Raw genomic sequence first — 25,148 nt, 5'->3', positions numbered from 1 at the left:
TTTTCATGTAGAAGAGCAGATGAACCTGTAGGTAATAGTCTGGGACTGGATTGCCAGGGAAAAGTATTTTCTGGTTGCAACTGTCTGGAACTGCAGCTGCTTCAGATTTATGGCTGCACATGCTGCTTCAGATGCTTCAGCAGCCCCTCCGCTGCAATCACAGATTATCAAACTAGATAGAAACTGGAGTTTCACAGTGATGTAGGTTTTATTTTAGGCTCCGGTGTGTCTCCATTTATTTTTTTTTCCTCCTGAAAATGTTTTCCTCCATATATACAGATATACATGTATGTATATCTGTTAAAAAAATACCCTCCTTCCAATTTTCAAAATTTTAATTTAAAGAAAAACAAACTTACAACATTAATCCTCCCTTTTTTTCTTTTCCTTTTGTGGTTTGTTTGTTATTAAAACTTTTCCTAGAGGTCTACCTCCTCAGGCACACATAGAGGCAATGACACACAAAGATTAGGCTGTTCTCAGCAAGACGAACAAACTAGTTATCCTTTCCTCACTTCCTATCGCCAAGCAAGGCCATTCAAACCCACAGTTCAAGTTAGAGACAGATAAACAAAAGATCTCTTGTGTAAGGAGAACAAGTAAATTTCTAAAAATCTTGAAAAATGTTCAAAGATGAACCAGTATTTTTTTGCCATCATATGATGGTATGCCTTCAAATTTTTGTCATTATCTTGTTTCCTAATATCCCTTGAGAGTAAAAGGCAGCATTTCTTACACAGTATTTAAATTAGAACAATTCCATGATCTTTCACAGGTAAAAATACAATTTCCCTTACAAATATCACAGGATCACAGAATGGTTGAGGTTGGAAGGGACCTCTGGAGATCATCTAGTCCAACCTCCCTGCTCAAGCAGAGTCACTTAGAGAGGATCAGTGTCCAGACAGGTTTTTAATATCTCCAGAGAAGGAGACTCCACAACCTCTCGGGGCAACCTGTGCCAGGGCTCTGTCACTCTCACAGGAAAGAAGTTCTTCCTCATATTCAGGTGGAACTTCCTGTGTTTCAGGTTGTGCCCATTGCCTCTTGTCCTGATTCCACATTTCTAGTGAGATGCAGAACTGTACTGCTGAAGAAATTTAGTGACTTTATTAAATACAATTAAGTCATTGACCCATGACTTTTTCTTCACAAATGGTAATTGAATTATAAGACACACTAATAGCAGAAAGGAGGAGGAGGAGAAAGGAAGAAAAAGTATAAATCTCAAATAAGGTACAAATGAAAAATGCTTCCCCCATAAAATCGAATTTTTACAACATACAGAAAACTCACAAGTTTTCATCGTTATCTTTAATATTTGAAATTCTTGTGTTTTTTATTTATTGGAAAAGTGTAGGAATTACAATCATCCATGTGATTATATTATAAACTATCTCTTTTCCTAAAAAATTCAAAACGAAACAACCCTCACCCTGTCAGTAATAAAACAGAGATTCTTCTAACAAGAAAACCTTTAACTATGTTAAAGACCAAGTTACCAGAATATTTAATAACTTTGGCATTTAACCTTTACCTGCAAAATATACAGAATTCTTTAAACATGATCACAGCAAGATCTATCCTGAATCTCTCTTTCTTCATTAATCTTTAAGAAATCAAAGTAAAGTGATTCTGCAATTAGGAGAAAGAATCTTTGAAGACAAAAATGCTGCAACTTATTACACTAGCAATTTTCATATGTATGCAGCTTTGGGGTACTAGTAACAACAAAGAAAAAGCTATTAGATTGTTCTTTCCAAACTGAAAATACATCTACCTTCATTGAGACGACATATGAAAAGACATTTCATTGAAAAGATACTCTTTAAAAAGACATATGGTCAAACAAAAGAATATAAAGGTCTTTAAACTAAAATACTAGGAGATAACCTAAAATATACGAAATTAAATGGAGAGATAACCATAGTCTCAATCACCTAACTCAGAGAAATGATAAAATGTGTCTATATTGGGGCTGTGAGAAGACTGTCTTTTTTAAAGATGATTCTACCACCATCCCTCCCTTTTTCTTTTTCTACTAGGTTTTTCCAATAGAGGTGACTCTTTGGCTAAAGTCAGTACTCCTTTCTCTGGTCAGCTTAGATCTGCACTTACAGAAAAGTGCTGTTGAACTTTCTTCCCATCTGGACACCATGCTGTATCAGTGATCAAAAAAGTCCTATCCATCTATTTCACTAGCACTCAGCTTAAATTTTGCTGGAAAATTGCTTTTCCATTTCTAAACTGAACTAGTTGTGTTTTATTATTCTTACCAACATCCAGACCACCAAATGGGGCTTGCTGTAATAGCTGGAAGGTATTGAGATGCTCTTTTTTGTCGGGGGGAGGATGAAGTAGGATATGCGGTACTCTGATAGATTGGAACCGAAAGCACAGCAGAAATTTGCTTTTTTTTCCTAAAGAAAAGGGGACAGATTTGGAATCCCTTCTCCTTTTGCTCTATATATCTAAATGCAAGATTTTACTTCAGGTCACACGAGACAGATTTTAAAATATGGAAAGCAGTCTCTGTTCAGATTTCTATGGGAATGCATGCTTTGGTAAAATTGGTAACAGTATTTACTGACCTAGGAATAGGCTGCCTCCTACACTGCTAGTGTATAAGATCTTTAAAAACCCCCGACGCAGAGTACAAATAATTTGCATGATAGAGTTCAAAAACCCCGTGACAGACCTTGAGCCTTTATAAACCCTTACAAGTACTGGCACAAATTCAGTTCTTTCTCTATAATACTGAAAGCTCTTGAGCTTTAATGCAGACATAATTTATCATTGAGTCGTGAAGTTAAGGAAACAATCAGGACAGATTAGTAACGTTTTTCTACTCAGTTTTGGAATGTGTTATCTGAATTTGACATTTTCTGCTTTGGTTCTTTTCTTGGTCAATAATTACTCAGTAAATGGTTCCATATACCCAGACGGGAATGAACGTGTGAAAATAGAAGTCAATATATCTGTGAGGTGGGCAAAAATGGATCACTACAGTACCTGACATTTGCAACAAACTTTTAATATCCCACTTGGCGTTTTGTGAAAACAGAAAAGAAGAAAATTGAAGGCACTGTTTTGATCTAATTTAAGTCAAATTATGATGTAGATAATTTCTTTCAAGCTTGCTCTGTTATGGAGATATTGAACTGTGGAAGAAAGAGTGAGGAAGAAAACCAGGCAAAATAATGCATCCAACTTCTGGTAGTGCCATTTACAACAAGAAGCATATCTTTAATAACAAATAAACGTAACAGATAAAGATAATGCTTTATATTTGTACTAGCATACATTTTAACTACGAAATGTATGTAAGCAATGGAAACAGCCACTCAGACAGCTCTTGAGATAGTGGCAGGGCAGGAGGGTGGAAAATCATTACCTACACATCAGAAAACATCCCTTATAGCACTTCAGTCGGGTTACAACACAGGAATACTAAGAGTTTCTAATATGAGCTAGGAATTTCAAAGGAATAGACCTATAAATAATGCTTTAAGGAATATTTTTCTTTTTCTTTTTTCCTTTTTTCCTTTTTTTTTTCTTTTTTAACATATTATCTTACAGTAAGAATTAGGCTAAAGGTGTTCAGTCTCACTCAGCATATAGACCTTCAAAATTCTCTTTACAATTTCAGATCTCAGCAGCAAAATAATTTTAAAAGTCTCCACTCAGCAGCTGCTTGAGAACTGACAGGGCAATCTGAGCAGTTTATACAGCTCACATTTGCATATTATATCTCTTCTAATTTCAAAACATTTTCATTTTCCTTTTTATTGGACTTGTGCATGTCAAAATCTCAGAAAATGGCTGACCCATTTTTGCTCTGTGACAGGCTAGAATTGCTCGTGCAATGAATGTAATGCTCTTGACCTGAGGGGGAAAAAAATTTTAATCAACCTGATAGAAGTATGAATTAATTTGACTCTCTGCCACTCAAGAATTATTCTTATCTTTAATTCTACCAGCCGTGAATATTGGTAATGAATGATCAGGATCTAGGTAGATACCTATTAAAAATACCTACTTTTCCAAAAGATATTTTTCATACTTTTGGCATTTTTTCATCTGCAAGTTTAAAAAGTCCACTGTTACCTGTGACATTTACAGCCAGTAATTCATCCACGGTCCAGAGAAGTCTCCTTTTGAGCTATTCAGCTATATAAGTTTTGAACTATTGAGGCTGTAGTAGATTAGTTACTGCTTTCACACACTCATAACAGTTAATTTATGGATAGATATCCAATGATTTTTGCTCATGTGAACAATTTTGGTGCTACATGACTTAATAGGAAGTGCAAAATTTTGTCAAGAGAGTGTGAATGTGGATTTCATACAGTATTCATATTAAATAAAAGATTTTTTTTACGTTTTGTTACAAAAGTAGTCAAAAAATGTAGTAATTTCAGTGCTAAATGCTGCAGTGTCTCTCAGTGCATTGACAGTTGCCAGCTGCAGCACAGGTGAAATAATGAACACGGAAAAACACTGACTTTGAGTTTATACAAGGATACTACATATTCTGGCTCTCTTCTTTTGCCATATTATTTTCCTTTGTATATAGCCTTTCTTTTGGCTTCTCCAACTCTTTCGCTTTATGATAGAAGTTGGACTTATTTGAAAATTGATCATCTTCAACCTTAAGCTACATTCTTTTCACCATGTTTACACTGTTATCAGAGGTACATGGGACTGAAACAAGTGTCTATTACAAAAGTTCATTTCCTTTCATTGCAAAAGTACCCTGGATAATCCCACTACTGGTAAGAAGCTGGATGATAATTTCAAGTAAAGATTTATCATTGTGTCACAGAATCCATTTTAAGCAAATTTATTTTTCTAATTCATTTCAGAGCACATTATGTTTACTGGAAAGAGCAGAAAATTTCCTTCTCCAGTTTTCCATTATAATCACAATCTATTACTCAAAACTTTTCCTATGAAATCTTAAATCTTGAGTCTTACATGGAGGAGAATATAAAGTTTATTATTCTAAGCAAAAATCTAGAAATTCTGTTTTAACACTATTGGAACTTACTTTTTTCTGGCAAAGTATTAAATCTAAAGAATTCTGCACTCAGAGCACTTGCGTTTTCCACAGCAATCAAGCATTACTATCCTTTTTGTGTTTCTGAGATCAAAACTGGAGTATATTGGTCTCCTAGTATATTGGTCTTCCTGGTGCCTTCATTCGTATTCTTTCAGGTTTGAATCATGGTTGCCCTTTCTTGCTGCTGTGTAAAACTACCTCAGCAGGTAGATTCATTCTCCATTAAATCATATTAAAAGGTCTTCTTGAAGGGTTTTCTTATTCTCTATCTATATATGGATGTGATATTGAGTTGGAATGAGCAACAGGACTCAATAATTTAAAATGAAGCTTCGTTAGACAGAGGACGACTCCATGGGACTAAGCACTCCATGTGCTCATCTTCACTCATATTTGACCTGGACTAGAAATACAATGTCCAGGTCTTCATTACAAGTCCACGGCTCAACTCTTTCAAGGATCTGTAATCTATATCTTCCCGGTTGTATCTATATTGCTTAAATACATACACAACTACAGAAAAATAGTTGTCTATAATTTCTTTGGGTTAGAAATTACACTCACAATACAATTAGTGGACTGAAATGTCAAGAAACGAAAAGACGGAACAGAGACTCACAGCACTAGACTACTCTGACACATCTGACTAAACTGATACTTGAACCTAGATCAGAACCCCCTAAATCTGGGTCAGAGGAATATTTTGTCATCAGTAAAGAATTGTGTGAGTGTGGAGCTGCTGAAATGTTTCAAACTGGCAGCTGTGACTCCCTACACAGAAAGAGAGTAGATGTAAGAGCAAGCAAACAGCTCTACCAGCAGCACGAGTTTCCCCACAGCAGCCTGACAATAAATCTTCAGTTCAACTAGAAGGCTCCATTCAGCCAAACAAAAATACACTTACATCTCTGTATATCTGTTTCTGTTTTTTTAACTGAGACTCCTAAATAGAATATTAATTGGTACCAATTGTTGTTCATTCTTCTCCATTAAAAAATATGTGGGAAAAAAAAACATAAGTATTTCCTTTTCTCTCAGGAGCATAGAGAATACCCATTCATTTGGCAACAACTGACTACCAGGATGCTAGGCTAGAAATGATGGCCATAATGCTAACAACTCTATCATATAACCCAACAGCATGCTTATTTTCTATCTACACACCTTTGAAAAATAATGCTAGCTTCTCTTTTTAATGAAAGTTTTCTTAGTGAAGAAGGTTATTGATATATTACTACACAACTGTCAAAGTTTATTATGCTGCATCAAGAATTTAATATGACAATGCTTATTTTTTATATGCAACATAACAACCATTATTTCATTCAGTGTATACTTAGGTATGTATACCTAGGTATGCATACCTAACATCATACCTAACATATATAACATCAGTGTGATTTGAAATTAACATCTGAAACCACAAAGAAAAGAGTTCATATATTTGTACCTTGTAAGAGCAGAAATACTCTGCTTCCCTCTTGACTCTTCCTTTGGCAGCAGTCACCAAAATTCACCTTCAAATAGCCTCTAATTATCCATATAATGCTTATAATGACTCATGTTGCAAATGTTTTTCTTGGCAAAAAACTCTACATTTTCCTATTTCTCTATTTGAAAATTACTCATTTATTTTGATGAAAGTACAAGGAGTGTAATTTCCTGCTTCAGAGCAAGTACACTGAATTGCAGCTGAAAGGCAATGCATTAAGAAAGTTCCAAAGAAACCAAAACGTCCTTTTTACAGTGAAGGCACAGACAAACCCTGTGCTTAGGCAAACTAAACTGTGGGCTTGGCCCATGTTTATGTTACTGATAACTAACCTCATCTACTCTTTTGTATGTCTTGACCCTCTCCAGATTCTTCCCTGTGTTACCAAGAGTCCGCTGCTTTATGCAGACATCTTGCTGACAACTCCATATTCTTTGCTTTACAATCCCACTGCAGAAGCACCGGCACTTTCCATAAATACTTTTAGAGTTATCAGCTAGTGAAGGAACATTTTAACAACAATGATTTCACTCCTGATGTTCCCACCCACCCAAGTTCTGCCAAAACTATAAATACTGATATAAGAAAGGTAACCTGGTTTAGGGAGATGGGTAACAGTCAGAAGGAGGGGAAGTACAGAAAGAGGTGATACTTTGGATGAAGTGTGACTAGGCATATGATCACCTTTAAGTGTCACCTTTAAGTGTCACCTCTGTTTATACCTAAGTAGGGCCTTCACTAATGTATTTTTTCTGTTGTTCTTTCCTTTTTCTTTTTTATTTTCATGTATTTCCATCCATAAACCTACAACACTAAAATGGCTTGACTTTAACCTAACTAGGACGTAGGTCCAGCTTTTACCATCCTCCTCCCTCCCTAATGGACAGACCCCTCTCGTTCCTTGCAGTAGCAAGAACTACTTCCCTTCTCTTTCTCAGAGTAAAAACACTCTAATTCCCTCTGGATTCTTCCTCTGGCAGCAGTCGCCACCTCCAGATTTCACCTACTATCCTCACCGTAAAGTAAGGTGGGTGCTGTTGCTGTCAGCAGGTAGATGATGAAAGAGGGAGACAGGACAGGAAAACAGCCACTGCTGGAAGGTCATCACCTCCCCAGGAGAAGCAGCAGTCCCTTCCTATGGCATCAGCAGCTCTGCTCTTACAAAAATGTTCAGGCAGTGGCATGCAGGGTTTGGGCAACTCTTTGACCTAACAATGTAGGGTAACGATTACACCCAGCAATGTCTAAGTGCAGTCTGCATTTACAAAGAACATTTCTAATGTATATTTCTCCCCTTTTCAACTTTTTCTATATACGGCTTGGGAACTTTTGCATAAGCTGCTGGAAACAAAACAGCAGTTGTTGGAAACTGAGCAGCTAACTTACTTCTTGTACAGAAAAGTTGGGTGTTCAATACCTGTAACTGCAAACACTGTTCTAAGTATCCCAGCTTTCTATTTCTGAATGTTTAGTCTAGTCACCATCTAGTGCAGTGACTGGGAAAGAATGATTTTTTTTTCTGTGAATTTAGCAGCAAATTTAAAGGCTTTTAAGCCTTCTGCTACAAAACATTGACAGTGCCTTCTTGGAACAGTACTCTGAAGAAGTGACAGCTCTGAATCTGACTCTTATTTAGGCTACAGCATGGAAATACTGTTTTGATGGATGTGGTATATTGTAAAGCTCCTTTTTTGCTATATTTGACATATATTCTCATCATTTGGATTTTTTTCATTTATGAATCTGATCATTTGGGATTTTTCAGGGTTTGCTTTTCATAAAAATAATTACTGTGTTTTAAATAAGGGAACTAACAGAGCTTGAAATCACTAACCATTTCTCATAGAACTATTAACCTGCTAGACATACACATGTATTTCTTGTCAAACATACAACATTATTAATATCTGGAAAAAAAATGAAAAAACTATGCATTAGTTTTCTTCAAAGCAAAAAAATCTCTAATGTATAACAGACCAAAGAGAGGCTTAATGCATAACAAGCAACTAATTAAAACAGTCATTTAGTCTTTTTACACTGAAAAATGAAAACTGTGCACTCCAACACTATTTACAGAAGGCTATTATGACAAGTATTTTCATTACAAGCATAAAAGACTACGAATAAATTATTACTTAGTCTTGCTTTCACATCTCACATTTCTTGAGGTAAGAATCAGCTACTTACATTACAGGAACCCAAGACAAGTCAGGGAGAAGATTTTCAAGTATAGGCAAGAAGGACAGGAGCTGGGAGCCATTGCTGTGTACTGGGTGAGGAATCCATGACAGACTCCTGTCTCCCACCGACTTTCAAACCCCATTACTGAGAGTCACATGGCACATTATGTCCTCAAAGTTTCTCTATGAATACTTTTACTGAACTTACTTCTAACTCAAGAAGGAAAATTGTGAATCCATCTCAACACCTTTAAAAGCTGCAGCATCTATTTTTTGTGTTATTTTGTATGTGTGTTGCACTTGAAATTTTCAAAATGCTGTACCAGCGCTGGTGAACTTACAGTGCTTTTACAAAGTAGAAAGGTGTCACCACCTCATTCTAAAGACATGGGAAAACAGACCACGAATAGAATGGCCTGTCTGAACCTGCATAGTCTCTATCGGGGAAGAACCAGCAAACAAATCAGAAAACTTCAGTATTCCATCTATCCATTATACCACTTCTCTTTTATTCTGAATTTACGTTTACTCCTCTTTCTGACTCCTACTGTTCTCATCAGCTGTCCACCTTATTCTGCCTCTGTTTCTCTTGTCCTTCTGCTCTCAGTCTGCTAGTATTGCTTTCAAATAGATGTATTCATCTATGGATTCACACTTTATACACAAAGAGGTTGTTTTAAAATTTCATGATCTATAAATTTTCTTTCCTTATCTGATCAGTAGACTATTTTGTTTTCTTACAGGATTGGATTTCCTGACATCTACCTCTGAGGATTCATGTACATAATGATACAGCAACAGCAAAGAAGAGTCCACTCATAGTGTGGCGAACAATAGTTTTTGGGGTGTCAAAATTTGAGATTCACAAACTGCTCTTAACCTGATAGCTTAAAAGAAAAAACTTCCTTTTTTCAACCCCTTTTCCCCAACCTTTCTCTTTACTCAAAACAACAAACCGAATAAAAACATAATTTTTTCTTTGATCCAAACACTACATCTGATGTGTTTAGAAATTATGTCCAATATAACCTTATTGTTTTGTTTACAACAAATCTAAGTAATTTTTTGAAAAGTTACTTCCAACCAAGATTTAAGAACTGTATTTTGAAAACATAACATGGGACAGTCTGATTGTGTCAAAACTTAAGAGAAAACTAAAGGAAAGTTTTTCATATCAACAGTTACTCAAACAATTAAGTTTTAACAGTTCATTTTCCAAAGGCAAGGCAGGTGAAAAAGGCTTTAAATGAAAAATTTCAAATCCATTCTGCCAGAGGAAAAAATTGAGGTAATCTTTCCCTCCTCAACCTTTTTGAGGGACTTCCAACCATCTAGCAGTATCTACATGATATTTTGCAGGCAGATGTAAGGTGCCTTTGCCTTCACTTTGACCAGGCAACCACCATGTAGCTATATTAGTACGACAATTAGCTTGATCCAATACATTTTTCTTATAAGCAGGATTTAATTGGCTTTGGATAACATCACAGTGTTCATAAGTAAATGCCTTCCAGTTCAAAGCTGTATCACACATTTAGATACTTTAGTACAAAGTTAGAGAAAGCTTACAACTATCTGCAAAGTATTAGACGTATTTGCAGTGGATTAGGTGGGAATGAAGATGGAAACAGATATATCAGGTACATTAAGCAGTAGATAAACTGATTTTCCCCTAAGCCTTGATTACCATAGTGAAAGAGGTAGTAGTGGGGCATGCATTTTTAGGCCCCAAGGTTTTCAAAATGTACTGTAAGATTAAACATAAAACTAACATCAGTCTTGCAAGAGATGTGTAATGCCAATACATATTGTAAGAGTGGACAGTCATTCTAAAGCAGCCCCTGTACTGCAGAAACAATGCTATGCTTAAGAGGAGCTTTAACAACCACAGCTTTTAGGGAAGCTGTGAAAGGGTTTGGGAAAAAGAACTTGGAAGACAAAGTAATCCGCCAATTAGAAAAATAGGACACAACATATATTATTGTATCAAAAAAGAAATATCTCAGGGAATTTCACACTGTCCAGAAATGACACTGTATGAGGAGGGTTAGTTAATATACTGGGGATTTCAGACTCTGAACAGAGAACCTACCAATCACAAAAGCCTCGTCTTACCAGCTTGTGTTTGGGGCCTAAGTCTTGCCGCAGAACATAGTGTACGAAAGCACCGGTCTTCAGAAGTGCAACCACCACACTGGGGCAGAAATTCTGGTTGCTTTCAGTCAGTTTATTAACATGCCCAGAACATAGAAGCAAAGTGAGGAACACCAGGAATTAGAAAAACAATCAAAAAGACTACGAGGAAGAAAATAAAAAAAAAATAACATGCAATGCCAGGAGAAGGATTATCTTTATTGCTCACTACCCAAGCAGAGTAGAGATTACAACCAACTTTAATTATCTCCTCCCTAATCTCACTCCAGTTATTCCATTCCACAATGCTACACATGTTGCCTTGATCTATAAATACTCCCTTCACACAACAGTGTTTTTCACAAATCTCTTACGTAGATAGGATGTAGAAAATATTTTAGGAGTTAACTAGAATCATAGCAAAATTTAGACTGGAAGGAAGCTCTCAAGGTTCAACTCTTCAACCCCATCTGGCTCAACCCTTGCTTAAAGCAAGGCTAGTTAGATTAGATTATTCAGGTTATTATCCAATCAAGTTTCAAATATCTTTTAATATTAAAGCCTGTAGCAGATGAATACTTATTTGGAACAAAAGAGGGTGGAAAATCTCTTAGACAATATAATCAAGGACAATAATCAATATCAATCAAGGACAGAATACAGCATAGAAACTTATTTATTTTAGAAATCTCGTATCTTTTCCTTGGGGATATCATACTGCTCTTCATACTTGAGCTGATTAGCTATTATTTCCTTTCTCTAAAAGAGGAAGCATTGGATCGTACGTCAAGAATAACTGTATACAATTGTCACGTAATTTCCCAGCTGATTCTGTATCCCTTTTGTGCAACTCTTCCATCATTAATCCAGAATACAGGCTGCAATAAATGTGTATTTTTCTTCTTTATTCTTTCCTTGGCATAGCCAAGGAAACATCAGATAATTTCCTGCTGACAATATTCTTTTTCCTCTTCACAGCTGGATACTAGACAGGCATATACGGTATCTGTTCATAGCATCTAATTTTTAAAAGCTAATATCTTCAATCCCTACTTTGTGAATTGCCCCAATCAGGACAATGCAAAGAAGAATGACTTTCTAAAATATGACAAAATGAAAGTCATGACGGAATTTATCTACTGAAGATATAAGGATGAATCTTGGAGCAAATAATAATAATCATTATAAAACTCTGCCAAACCTAGTTTATGAAAGTAGAAACACTTTGTTTCCTGTCATAATCTTTATCCCACTGACTTTCCTAAAATTCCAAAATATTTATTTAAAAATACTAGGCACTTTGGCCATGTTTTCTATATTGTTCACATCAATAGTCAATTGTGATATAATTTATAATTATTTTCTAAGTAAGCCAATATTACATATAAATATAATGAACACATGTAAACATATGAACTCATTTTTAGTCATTTTCCTTCGTTGTTTTTTCTATATCGTTAAAATGAGGTATTTTTAGTTCAATGGAAACAAGCAGGGCTTCAGTTTAAAAAAATCACCCTGCAGTATTTTAACTCCACATTTCTTAATTTTATTAGGTGATATTTCATTTCAGATTGATGAAGAATTCAGGTTGCACACACAGATAACCCTGCACCTACCTTACTGTTTTGCAGCAGTGCATCAGTGAAGTATGACCTATAGGTTGAGTAAGGATTTAAAGAAAATTTACATTTTACCAGTTCCAAGAATCAGTAGGAAATCAATAGATAAGTCTCTGAGTAAATTTGTCAGATTCTTCCCTGTTGAACTGACCTGCTTGTGCCACAAAGTTTCTGAGCAATGCTGGGAAAATCACTTAAAGCAGGCTTTACAAATCAACTGTTTGACCTTAACTATTTTCAGATGAAGTTTCTGATATGGGCAAGTCTGATTTACAGAAACACACAGACAACTAAAGTCACTTAGAGATGTGCAATGAATAAAATTAATGATGTATAATGAAAAATATCTAAAATTCAGCATCTAAATCTTTTTATGCTTTAATTTCTTACATGTAAGATCAGGCTAAAAAGGAGATGGTAAAGATCTGTGGGCACGATAACACAGGAGCAAGACTCCGGGGAAGCAGAGCCCCATGGTGTGCAATTATTTCAGAAAAGCTGAGAACTTGGAAGAACTAACATGAATATGAAACTCAGCTCTTCTGTGGAGAAAACAAAATGCAGAGAAGAGCACTTTAAAACACCTTTTTCTTTGTTCTGATTATCCATGAGGAAAAAGGTTCAAAGATTGCTTTACAGCCCAAAGCAGTTATTAAAATTTAATAATAAACATTGGAGATGTTTTAAATTAGAAATGAGTGAGATTCATCTCATCCAGTTTATATGCCTACAACACAGACATTACGCCTGAGTTAGTCATCTGCATTCCCTTTACAACCAGTGGAAAGAAAATCATATATTTAGGGTACAGTGTGCTTCTATCTTCCGTAGACATCTAATCTGAGTGGGTGAATTAAGCAAATGAATTTGAGCAAGTTCAAATGTACACTCCTATTTCAAATAATTTGAAAGTTAGAAGCAAGAAATTCTACTCTCATGTCACTGCTGTTCCAAACAGGAGACAAGTGCAGAAAACGCAGAAAAAAGTTGGCATTGCACTGCTCTCTGTACCCATGCTTGAAAATGTTGCACTGATGCAGGATGCTCCTAGAGCAGCAACACTGCCAGAAACAGGGAAACAAAGCAGAATTCCTCAGATAGAAACATGAAGAGGCCAGCTCTGAAATGCTGAGATTACTGGAACAACTCTATGCCCTATTTCATCTTTACCTGGATAACAAACTATCTCGAAGGTGTTAGCCTTTGAAATAACCTTATCAGAAGCACTGTTCTTTTAGATACAGCATCACTTCTGCGAATTTCCTAAAGTGATGCATAAAATATATCCATGCCTTAAAGAAAATAAGTTTGGATGCCAAGAGATTCTGCACCATGGCACGCTGAAAAATTCCACTTGGGGATCATCTGCATGGTAAGCTCTGGATCACCTCACTGCCCTTACCTGTAATTAAACAACTTCCATAGGTACCAGCCAAAAATTAGGTGAAACCCATTAAATAAAAGAAACTGGTTTAGAAGCTAAATGCTAAAGAGAATTTTCCCCCAGAAGGTATAACAGAAAGTGTATGAAAACAAGGCAGGCAGAGTTAGATAAGGCACTATAAAACTGCAATCTCATTATCCCTCTTTAAAAATCTCACGTGCAAGGATACTCATTTAAAAAAAGAGGCATTCCCTCCCCCCACCCCCCGGAAAAAGCCCACCTGGAAAACAAGCACACTGTACACTGTTGGGTATGAGTTAGATGGGTTGCCAGCAACAGACCACTATGACTACTGCCTATCGGATTAGTAAACCTTGTCTAGCAATTGATCCACATTATTAAATATCAGAATGAATTACATTAATGATAAGAAAATATGTGGACATCAACCTCCACAAAACTAAAAATTAAGAAACATCAGTAATATTTGAAAAATGAAATTAGCACTGTATTTTGCAAGATGACTCCTTGCACTGTTATAGCAACAAAGTTATGTAAAGCTTCATACAACTGAAGGGGTTCCTCTAAAGGCTCTTCTTACTGATCTATAGCAGAAAAGGTCACAGTCTATGTTGGAGGGCTTTTCTGCAGGGCTAAAAGGCAGAAAACAGTTGGAAGGAATGAAGAAACATTTCAGAGGTAATAATAAAATTTTAATAGGTTTTGCATGGGAAGCTGTGTAATTGATCCTTCTGTAAAACACCAAGAATTCACCTCAGTCAAACGATATTGTTTTATAGCATTTGTATTCGACCATTAAAGACTCAGTAACATACATATAAGCAGAACTTTACCGAGATTTTTAAGGAAAATGCAACTGTATGAAGGACTTCAATATAAACTCATAAGATTGTTTTTCAAATAGACAGAAAATGTACAGGGTTTAAAAGAAATCACAAAGCATTTCTTAATGATAAGCTGTCAGAATAAAAGTATAGTCTCTTCTCTTGGACTCTGATTGGATCTTTCCCCTTTCAGAATAAGAAGTTTTCCTAATTTCCTCATTACCTTCATGGAAGCGTTCAGAGATTCAAAGGAAAATTTAAATGCATATTAATAAAAATCATTGAGTAAAATATTCAGTATTTTGGATGAATCCTAAATTAAGTCTCGACTTGAATCACACTTCTATTAATCTCCACACTGAGGTCACATTGGCTTGCACTCCATTTTAAAGCACTAGTCTGAATATCTACTTTTCTACTTCTCACTGTCAAAGCTTTCAAAACTTCTGACTGAGTAGTAGCATTGAACTTCACACACTGAGCTTCACAGATGAAAATAATAGGCATAAATACTTCCTGTACTGCTTCTGTTAACAAATGTATCTATCAGTTCAAAACTACAAAGCAACTACAGAAAATGCCCGTGATAAGCATATGATGTGCAGCTCCCGCTAGCAGTCTCGCCAAGCTGGTGGTAATCTTTCATTTTTCATCCTGCTTCATTCTACTCTTATATGAGACCTTTATTACCCTTTTCTAGCTGATGTCCCATATGAAATCTGAAATTATATTCTCATCTCTCTGAGATTTGTTCCTGCTAGTGATTCAAAGAGTTGAGCTGAGCTACAGTTTGTAATTCTCATTTTTTTTTACAATGAATTTTGTGTTTTCTTCCACAGCCTCATTAGATTACTTTCCTTGATACTAGAACACGAGTATAGATTATCCCAGTAAGAAGCCTCCAGCAGCAGGTAAAGTATGCATTAGACTAGGTTGGCAGACGGCTTGTTTTTGTCTATATGAGAGAAGAGATGGACCAGCTGTTTTGGCCTAGGTGGGTTTTGGCCTCTGCTTCAAGATTTTATCCATTACTGCCAAAGGACTGAAGGCACAAAAAGGCAGCTTTCTTCCCAGTCCCAATTACAGTACTAACAGGAACAGAAAGCCATTTCCTGGATCCAATTACTGACCCTTCTCATCACCCTGGGAGGTTCATATCAGAAAATAGTGATGGGTGCTGGGAAAAGCAGGGGGCAAGTGGAGGCAGACAACTGCTTGAGGGAAGGGGCATACTGGTCATAAAATAAAAATTTTAGAAGGACTGGAAACTTTCTAGGAAAGGGCCAAATACAGAGACCTTACTGTCTGCTGAAACTTGGTGAACCCACCCAACCTGTAATAATACGTTCTAGACTTTCTTCACCAGTGCAATTATCTGATTAAACTCTACCAAACCCCCCCAGTTCTCTCTGACACCATCTGAAAAAGCAGTACTGCTTTTCAGTAAGCAGTTATAAACCAATAAATCTGTTTATTCTAGCTGATTTAGAGAGAGGGAAGTTTGCAGACCAGTACCAATAACCAGAGGTTAATCAAGCCTTTAAAACAGAGAATAACAAGTTCAAGGGGAAGGAAAAAAGAGATACCTCTTTCAGAAGAAAGTTATAGGCAATGACTGCAGAGAACAGTCTGAGAGCAACTCTAAGCTTGAAGAGAAAGCACAACTTGGAGAAGTGCCCTCCAAGATGAGGCCCTGCAACTCACATGGGATCCTGAGCCATCCAAGAATGCACTGTCAGGTCAAAAGATGAGTAGCAAATGCTGCATACCCAATTATGATCTTTCTGTAATGAGTATGCCTCTTATGCATACATTTTTAACACGTGTCTTTTTTGTTAGCATTATTTTCAGAAGTTCTTCTTGAAATTTCTGTTCATATGTTTCACATACAATATGCATATTTTAAGATGGAGCATTCCAATGCCCAGAAGGAACACAGCCAGAAACTGTGATAAATGAATTTTACAGCTTGTCCCACCTACTTAGAAATCTGCAAGGCTGGTCTGAACATGTTATTATAGTGGGCTGCTGGCTGACTCCTACATGACTAGGAGAACGTTTTCCATATCGGGACTTCCCGTCCTCCCCTCCATACCCACACACAAAAGAAGCACTTAAAACTCTGTTTATTATTTTACCTAACAGAAATCAGTATTTCTGTTCTGAATGTAATAGAAGCTAACATCCCAGCTCAGTCTAAGATGTTTTCTCAAATATCACAGCAACTGCAGTTTTTAAATTGTTTTTCATGAGGCACACTATGGTGCCAGTAAAACCCTAACTTGCTGTCTGGAAAGTTATCTACAAAAGATTCCAAATGACATTTTAACAGAGAGAAAAGTGTCTGAAGTCAGCGTGTAGGTCAAACAAATCAACAAGAAAGAAAAAACACTTAATTTTCTTCATCTGTGCCACTCTGAATGGTTCAACCACAGATGACATGATGTTTTCCCCTCTGAATCAGTTTGCTGACTGCCTCCTTCAAAAACTAATTGAAAGAAGTGGATCCTATAATTTAAAATGAAATAGGCTCAGCAGGTGAGTAAGTTTTGTCAAGACTGATTACTGAGTATTGATTTTTCACCAATTGTACAAGTTACACTCAATGAGGCCACCTTCATGTTAACCAATACAAATAATACAAAAAACCACCTCAGGCTAACATCTGTTGAAAGGTTTGTATTTTCAGAGGATTCAGAAAAAAACACAATGCCACAGTCTCTAACTCCTTTCCTTGCATAGACATTTAGAGGCATTTATTTGGATGGCATTCACACATGATACTCAATTCATCATAAATAACTGTGATTTCTGTTTTGATTTCCCAGCAAGAATTTAAGGTAACATCCTAAGACAAACTTCTAACACCTTAGTCCTAAAATCCTAAAACTGTAAGAATTGTACAAGTATTAAATTAGATTCTCCCATGATACAAAAGAAAAAGGTGCCTGTATAAAGTGACCGAATAGCTTACTGTGGCCTGGAAGCTTCTGCTTGGTCTGTCTGAAGCTTCTCCCCGCCTTCCACTTCCATCGTGCAGTAAACAATACGATTGGGAGCTACGGACTTTAAACCTTGCACTTCCATTATAACAATCTGCAGAAAAGGAAGCAAATAGCTTATCCATCTCATTTCAGAAAAATATTACATAGCCCAGATATTGCAGTATTAAGCTCCACAAAAGATGGAAAAAAAAAAAAAAAAAAAAAAAGCACACACAAATCTTCAAAGACACAGAAGAATTTTAATTTTGTCTTCTTTTTCTAATTTCAGGAACATACACTAAGAATGGAAAGTTATTCTCTGTTTCTACTTCAACAACATCTGAAAACTCATTCTAATCATAATTCAAATGCTAATAGTTCCATCAGGCATTTTATGACATGTGAAGAGTACATGCTTCAGTCTAAAAGTCTTAATATACTCAATTTGTCAAAACTCACAGACAGGTTCTGGGAGATATAATAATTTGTGAGGAAAATACACAATTATACAATTTTCTCAGATCTTGCATTATTTGAGGAACACTCTTCCCTACTATAAATGAGTGTCTTTCTCCTGTGCTCAGTGTACTCAGTATGTGTTGATGGGTCTGAATGCACGGCAGAGATTGGTGCTGTGAGGTAGAGATTGCAACTCTTGAACCTTAGAAATGATTTGTGTTGTCCTGAGCAGAATACAGGTCAGAGCCTTGCCATCAGCTACTGTAATTTCTTCCCCTCTTTCCACCCCTCTTCCTTCTCCTAGCATACTCCTTGCAGTCAAGCTCAGCGTGCATATGGGGGAAAGAAGAGAAGAAGAGAAGAGAAGAGAAGAGAAGAAGAAGAAAAGCCACCTCTTGCAGTTGTATCCTGGCTGGGAAATTTCCTCATCAGGGAAATTTTGAGCTTGGCAGATGCCATAGTTTTTCAGCTCTTCTGAGCTACTCAATTATATCTCAAAAGAGCCAAATGTACTCTAACTTCAAGTGCTCTCTGCCGTTTATAAACACTGCAGTATGACACAGTGCGAAATTACTGGAATTTTTACACTTCAGATGTTTCTAATTCAGAGAAGATTTAAAAAGAAAGTCAGATTTTCCAGCTTCCTTTGGAAAAGCTGTTTTCCTTTTCAGCCCCACTTGGGCCTATGGGAAGAATCTAGGAAAAATGTAGTCCATTTAATCTGCAGAAAAGCAGAAAAGCTATCCTCAGCTGAACTAACCATGAAAGCCAGAATACTTGTTTGTTTTAAAAGTGACACAAAAAAAAAAAAAAAAAAAAAAAAAAAAAAAAAAAAAAGATTATTTTTGGTCGCATTAGAAGTAATCAGTTTCCTAGGTTCAGCAAGCACCTATTCCTACCCAGCCCCATAGTAACGGTTAGGTGCCCTGCAAAACTGCCTGTGTTGGATAATATTACAGTGAGATGATAGCCACTGGCCATTTAGAGCATTTTGAAATTACCCACAAATTATCAAGTATATTATCAATATAAATTATCAGGATCAGGTTGGCCAGCCTGACAAAAAGGGCTTTAAACTAGGAAGGATAGGGGAAGGGGAGAGTTATAAAGACAAGGTAGTCAACAAAACACAGCTCAGTTTGGAGGACTCCAGCAGGTCCATGCAGCCAGGGATGCAAATCTGAGACACGGCTATGGGGGATACCCTTGCAGCCCTCCTGGGAAACCTGCATGCACAACTACCTCTCTGAAATGCCTGTACACCAATGCACGCAACAGGGGGAATAAACAGGAGGACCTGGAGACCTGTGTGCAGTCACTGGGCCATGATCTCATTGCAATTAAAGAGACAAGGTGGGAGAGCTCGCACGATGGGAATGCTGTCATGGATGGCTATGTGCTTTTCAGGAAAGACAAGCCAGGAAGGCAAGGTGGTGGTGTTATTCTCTATGTGAGAGAGCAACTGGAATGCATCAAGCTCTGCCTAGTGGTGGATGAAGTGAGTCAAGAGACTCCGAGTGACTCAGAGAAGGCAGAGTTACTGAATGTCTTCTTTGCTTCAGTCTTTTCTACTGAGAGCAGCCCTCAAGAATCCTAGAGCCTGGAGGTAAGGGAGAAAGTCTGGAGAAGGGAAGACTTTCCTTTGGTTGAGGAGGATAGGATTAGAGATCTTCTGGGAAAGCTTGACATCCACAAATCCATGGGTCTGGATGGGATGCACCCACAGGTACCGAGGGAGCTGGCGGATGTTGTTGCCAGCCTGCTCTCCATCATCTTGGAAAGGTCCTGGAGAACTGGAGAGGTGCCTGAGGACTGGAAGAAAGCCAATGTCCCTCCAGTCTTCAGGAAGGGCAAGAAGGAGGACCCAGGCAACTACAGGCCGGTCAGCTGCACCTCCATCCCTGTAAAGATGATGGAACAGCTTATATTGATATGTCATCTCTAAGCATATGGGAGAAAAGAAGGTGATCAGGAGTTGTCAGTATTGATTGATTGGCTGGGAAGATGAGGGGAGAGCAGTGGATGTTATCTGCCTTGACTTCAGCAAGGCTTTTGACACCATCTCTCATAACATCCTCCTATGCAAGCTCAGGAAGTGTGGGTTAGATGAGCGGACAGTGAGGTGGATTGAGAACTGGATGAAAGGCAGAGCTCAGAGGGTCATCATCAGTGGCGTGGAGTCTAGTTGGAGGCCTGTGGCTAGTGGCATCCCCCAGGGCTCAGTACTGGGTCCCATCCTGTTCAACTTCTTCATCAATGACCTGGATGAGGGGATGGAGTGTCTCCTCAGCCAGTTTGCTGACGGTACCAAGCTGGGAGCAGTGGCTGATACACCAGTGGGCTGTGCTGCCCTTCAGAGAGACCTGGACAGGCTGGAGAGTTGGGCAGAGAGGAACCTCCTGAGGTTCAACAAGGGAAAGTGCAGAGTCCTGCACCTAGGGAATAATAACCCTCGGCACTAGTACAGGCTGGGGGCTGACCTGCTGGAGAGCAGCTCTGCAGAGAAGGACCTGGGAGTGCTGGTGGATGACAAGTTGTCCATGAGCCAGCAGCATGCTCTTGTGGCCAGGAAGGCCAATGGTCTCCTGGGGTGCATTGGGAAGAGTGTTGCCAGCAGGTCTAGGGAGGTGATCCTGCCCCTCTACTCAGCCCTGGGGAGGCCTCATCTTGAGTACTGTGTCCAGTTCTGGGCTCGTCAGTACAAGAGAGACCTGGAGCTACTGGAGAGAGTCCAGTGTAGGGCTACGAGGATGATCAGAGGGCTGGAGCATCTGCCCTATGAGGAACGGCTGCAAGAGCTGGGCCTCTTCAGCCTGGGAAGAGAAGACTGAGGGGGGATCTTATCAGTGTGTACAAGTACCTGAAGGGGGAGTGTCAAGGGGATGGGGACAAACTTTTTCAGTTGTCCCGTGTGACAGGACAAGAGGCAATGGGCAGAAATTGAAGCACAGGAAGCTCTGCCTGACCGTGAGGGGGAATTTCTTCACTGTGAGAGTGACAGAGCACTGGCACAGGTTGCCCAGAGAGGCTGTGGAGTCTCCTTCTCTGGAGATATTCAAAACCCTCCTGGATGTCTAACATGGTTTAGGTGACCCTGCTTGAACACAGGATTGGACTAGATGATCTGCTGAGGCGCCTTTCAACCTCAACCATTCTGTGATTCTGTGATCAATATCATCTATTATTCATTGAAAATAATAAAAGGAATTCAGGGACAATGATGTAATCATCTCTTCTTTTCCATCTTTTCTGATCTAAGATTTCAAGTAGTTATAAAAGTGATCAGTGATCACTGAAAGACTGCAGTACAGCTTCTTCTAGCTCATACTTCCTATACTGCTATTCTGCATGTTAAATGATCATCCCTGTTGAATGTAGACTTTAGGTTTATTTATTTTTATGCTGATATTTTTTTCCTCGAGTTTCCAATTTAACTGAACAGCACATTTGTCTTTGCTAGCATTTATGGATTCTAGGAATTGAAAAAATGCATTTTATTACAAAGGAAACTGTTACCATCCGATTAACTAGCTCATTAGCTGATAAACAGCTTTCTAAATATTGTTTGTCTATTTCTTTCTCAAACTGTCCAACAGCTTAAGAACGTAACTGAGTAAAAAGATATCTTCTGCTACTACTCTAATATTTTATTTATTTTACAAAGTTCTGAAAATAGACTGATCCAAGTTTCAAAAATAGTCACTGTTCCTTACAATGGTTACATATGACAGTGGCTCTTTCTTAGAGATAATGAGGTTCATTCCCATCAGAACTTTATAAATGTCAATAACATCCTTTGTTGTTCTGCCTTAATAATGACATGCAGTAGTAGGATGAAATCTCTAAAGCGTAAGAAATTTTCATTTTGTTTGGGGGATTAACGTTTAAAAATGCCATAGAGTTCCTGTTCATTCACACAGGTATGCAGCAATCCTCAGAAGGGATTTTTCTAATTATCTCCATGCTTGTGAGATAAGCATGCAGTGGTTTAGAGGTGCACGAGAGAAAGCTACAAGGTCCTTTACAAGGTTACGGCCACCTTTTCTGTTTTCCAACACATAAATTAAATTGTTCAATCTTAATTAAATTAAATGCTTTAGTTTTGTTAGGATTATCTTGATAACGGACAACTTATACTGATCTTATCTGTGCATCTATTCTCATAAAGCTCTGTTTTATTATATATTTGCATGCAATGCAAACATGCATACGCAAGTCCTCTACAAAATTCTCTCTCAAGATCCTCTCAAGAGACTAAAAAATAGTCTCCAGTGAAAAACTGCCTTCTTCCAACCTTTAACTGTTGGAGTGAAACATTTTATAATTTAAGTCAAAAAGGAATTCTAGCTTAAGCAATGATTTTGATATAGACATCACTGCTGACTGTTATTCATTTTTGTGGTATTCATTTGCACTAGTTTTGAGTAGATGCAGGTAGATATTCCAAAGGAAAATATACTTCCCTAAAAGATTAATATCATTGTTAGAAAATACAAGGCAGCACTGCCTAGAGTCTACTCTGTATGGGATTTAAAATAAGAAATAAATAGAAATAAAAGAAGTGATAGCTTAGACAGTGAGGAAGTAACTCAGTGATTAAGTCCTTATTTCAGAAAGACTGTAGTCTGCTAAAACTCCCAAAATTAAACACAAAATTGTTTCTAAGCTGAGTGCAGTTGCAATGTGAACACAAAAAAAGAAAGAAGATAGATAGATGTACACAGATGTATCGCATAACTAAATTATGTATGGAACACCAGACAACATTGCAAAGTAGTAGGGGCCACAGTGCAGGTGAGGGCAATACGAAAGACAAAATTAGGTATTAGTGTCTTCTTCATTCCCAGTAAAACTTTAGTTTCTACCCAGCATGAGAGACGAGCTAATCAAAACTATTGCAAATGACTGACTTGATAGAATTGGGGTGGGAAGAGATATAGAAACATTATAATTGCCTGAAAGCTGCATAGATTTGACATCTTACTGCACACAAAGCATTTTCATTGTGCAGAGCTTTCCAACAAGGCACAGATACACTGCAGCATAGAGAGCAAGCCAACAAAAATTGCTGCAGAACTGAATAATCATTTGAATGTGATTTTAGGCTTTATTTTTCTTTCTTTCTTTCTTTTTTTAAGGTATTTCTGCAGTTATGGTGTCTTACACTATAGGATGCTCCTTGAGCATGGTGAGGGTAAACACATTGTGATGTCCAATGCACATCAAGAAAACATGAATGTCTATACATGACAAATTCTGATGACTTATTTTTCATTGTGCTGATTTGTTTTTTGTTTTGTTTTTCTCCACCATGTTAAATATAATAACAAAAATTCTTTTAACTGAAACATACGGCAAGGCATAAGTATTTATTACTTTTTAGGTACTTCAGAGCTATTCTTTGTTATGGTTATTTACGTATCACTCCTGACTCCATTCAACCTTAGGTGGACAAGACACATGTGATGGAGTTGCACAGGATTTAGCATAGAAGTTATAAAACTTCTTCTTTATTTCATATACTTCAGGTCTAAGGCCAGCACTCTCGTTTTGCATGTTTGATGAACTAGTACTTTTTTGTGCATAGAATGATGGATTGTATTACTCTTTGAAAACTGTTGTTCAGCTTTTGCATTATTAGCTATTAATATTAAATTGTATATGGTAGGAGAAACCAATTATCTATTATAATTGCATAGAGTATTTAAAGTTATTCAACTGTCCAATTTATGTCTATAAGTCAAACACCTTTAATATAGTAAAAAATACTTGGTATTTTTGTCATTTATAAGTGTACACTGATGACACAGGAAAAATTGATCCGAATTTTCAAAGTTAAAACATTAAAAAAAAATAGATGCTCTGTTTAAAAGATCTACATAGCTTTTTTTGGTTATAAACTAGTTAGAAAATAATATATGTATTCTGTAGCATTATCCATCGTCTTAAATAAACTGAAGCCTCTTCAAGTGCATAACACAAATATGCTACCTTCTGACTGACAAATACCCACTCTGGCAATACTTGATTTTACTATTCCTCAAGATCAGTATTTCCTGATACTTGAAAATTTTCAGACATTTTCAGAACTAGACCTAAGCTAGGATTCTATAAATCAGATATGTATGAACAACCAGCTGTATTTTGTGATTTCCTTGTGAAATCAGTCAAGCTGTATATGGATTGGGACTGAATGCCCTAAAGGTCAGTTTTCCTACTTGATCTCAGTAAACATGAAGTTAATGTCCTGAAATTTATTTAGAGTTAAAACAATTGTGTGGGAAATTCACCTGCCCACATTTTTGTTTGAACCCAAAAGCAACTACTAGTGCAAGAGGAAAATCCATCATATATTTGCACTGTAATGCCTAGTTATCAAAGAAAGAGAGCATAATTTTCTTGTTTAACATAAAATATTAAAATGATAGAAGTAATCACAAAGAAAGATTAATGTCAAAAAAAAAATCAAGAAATAGGTATCCTAGTCATACAAACTGTCAACAAACGTTAGGTGAAATGCGTGATTACCTCTAATGTGAATGAGAGGACAACGTCAGACTTTGATAGCTGAATCTCATTTTCATCTCCTATGTCCAAGAAAGCAGAATTCTGTGATCGCTTCAACTTCTGCAGCTTAAATTCTGGCCCACCTTTAGACACTGGAAGACTTTCCAGATTTGCCATAAGCAAATTCACTGAAGACCGCAACTCTTCTATGTACATGTTCTCCATTTCTCTTGTTACGAATTTCGGGAATTTTCTTTCCTTGGAAGATACATTTTAAAAGTAAGGGAGAAAAAACATCACTAATGATGCCACATTAGAAATTCTGTTAATTTGCTCTCACTTTGATATAGTTTATAAAAATAAAAATCCAGTAGCTATTTTTAGCCCTTCAAACTACTAAGGAAATGCTAATTCTGTCATATTACTCAGCTAATTTTGACAAGAAGAAATGCAATTTGACTTGAGATTTACACCATATTC

General features: G+C 37.1%; 1 protein-coding gene across 3 annotated transcripts in view; it reads right to left on the bottom strand.

The window, feature by feature from the left end:
• The window catches only part of CADPS2 (calcium dependent secretion activator 2), a 321,925-nt gene that overhangs the window by 164,299 nt on the left and 132,478 nt on the right, over positions 1 to 25,148 (bottom strand). For all 3 annotated transcript variants that reach the window (XM_062583255.1, XM_062583235.1, XM_062583246.1), the window contains 2 exons: positions 24,690 to 24,926; positions 17,693 to 17,814 (listed from right to left, as the gene is read on the bottom strand). In XM_062583255.1, the coding sequence (XP_062439239.1) occupies positions 17,693 to 17,814; positions 24,690 to 24,926 (359 nt within the window). The remainder of the gene's footprint in view (positions 1 to 17,692; positions 17,815 to 24,689; positions 24,927 to 25,148) is intronic.

Source organism: Rhea pennata, chromosome 1 (assembly GCF_028389875.1).
Source record: "Rhea pennata isolate bPtePen1 chromosome 1, bPtePen1.pri, whole genome shotgun sequence".
Lineage (NCBI taxonomy): Eukaryota > Metazoa > Chordata > Aves > Rheiformes > Rheidae > Rhea > Rhea pennata.
The sequence above is the reverse complement of the archived record's forward strand: the minus strand, read 5'-3'. Positions and strand labels throughout refer to the sequence as shown.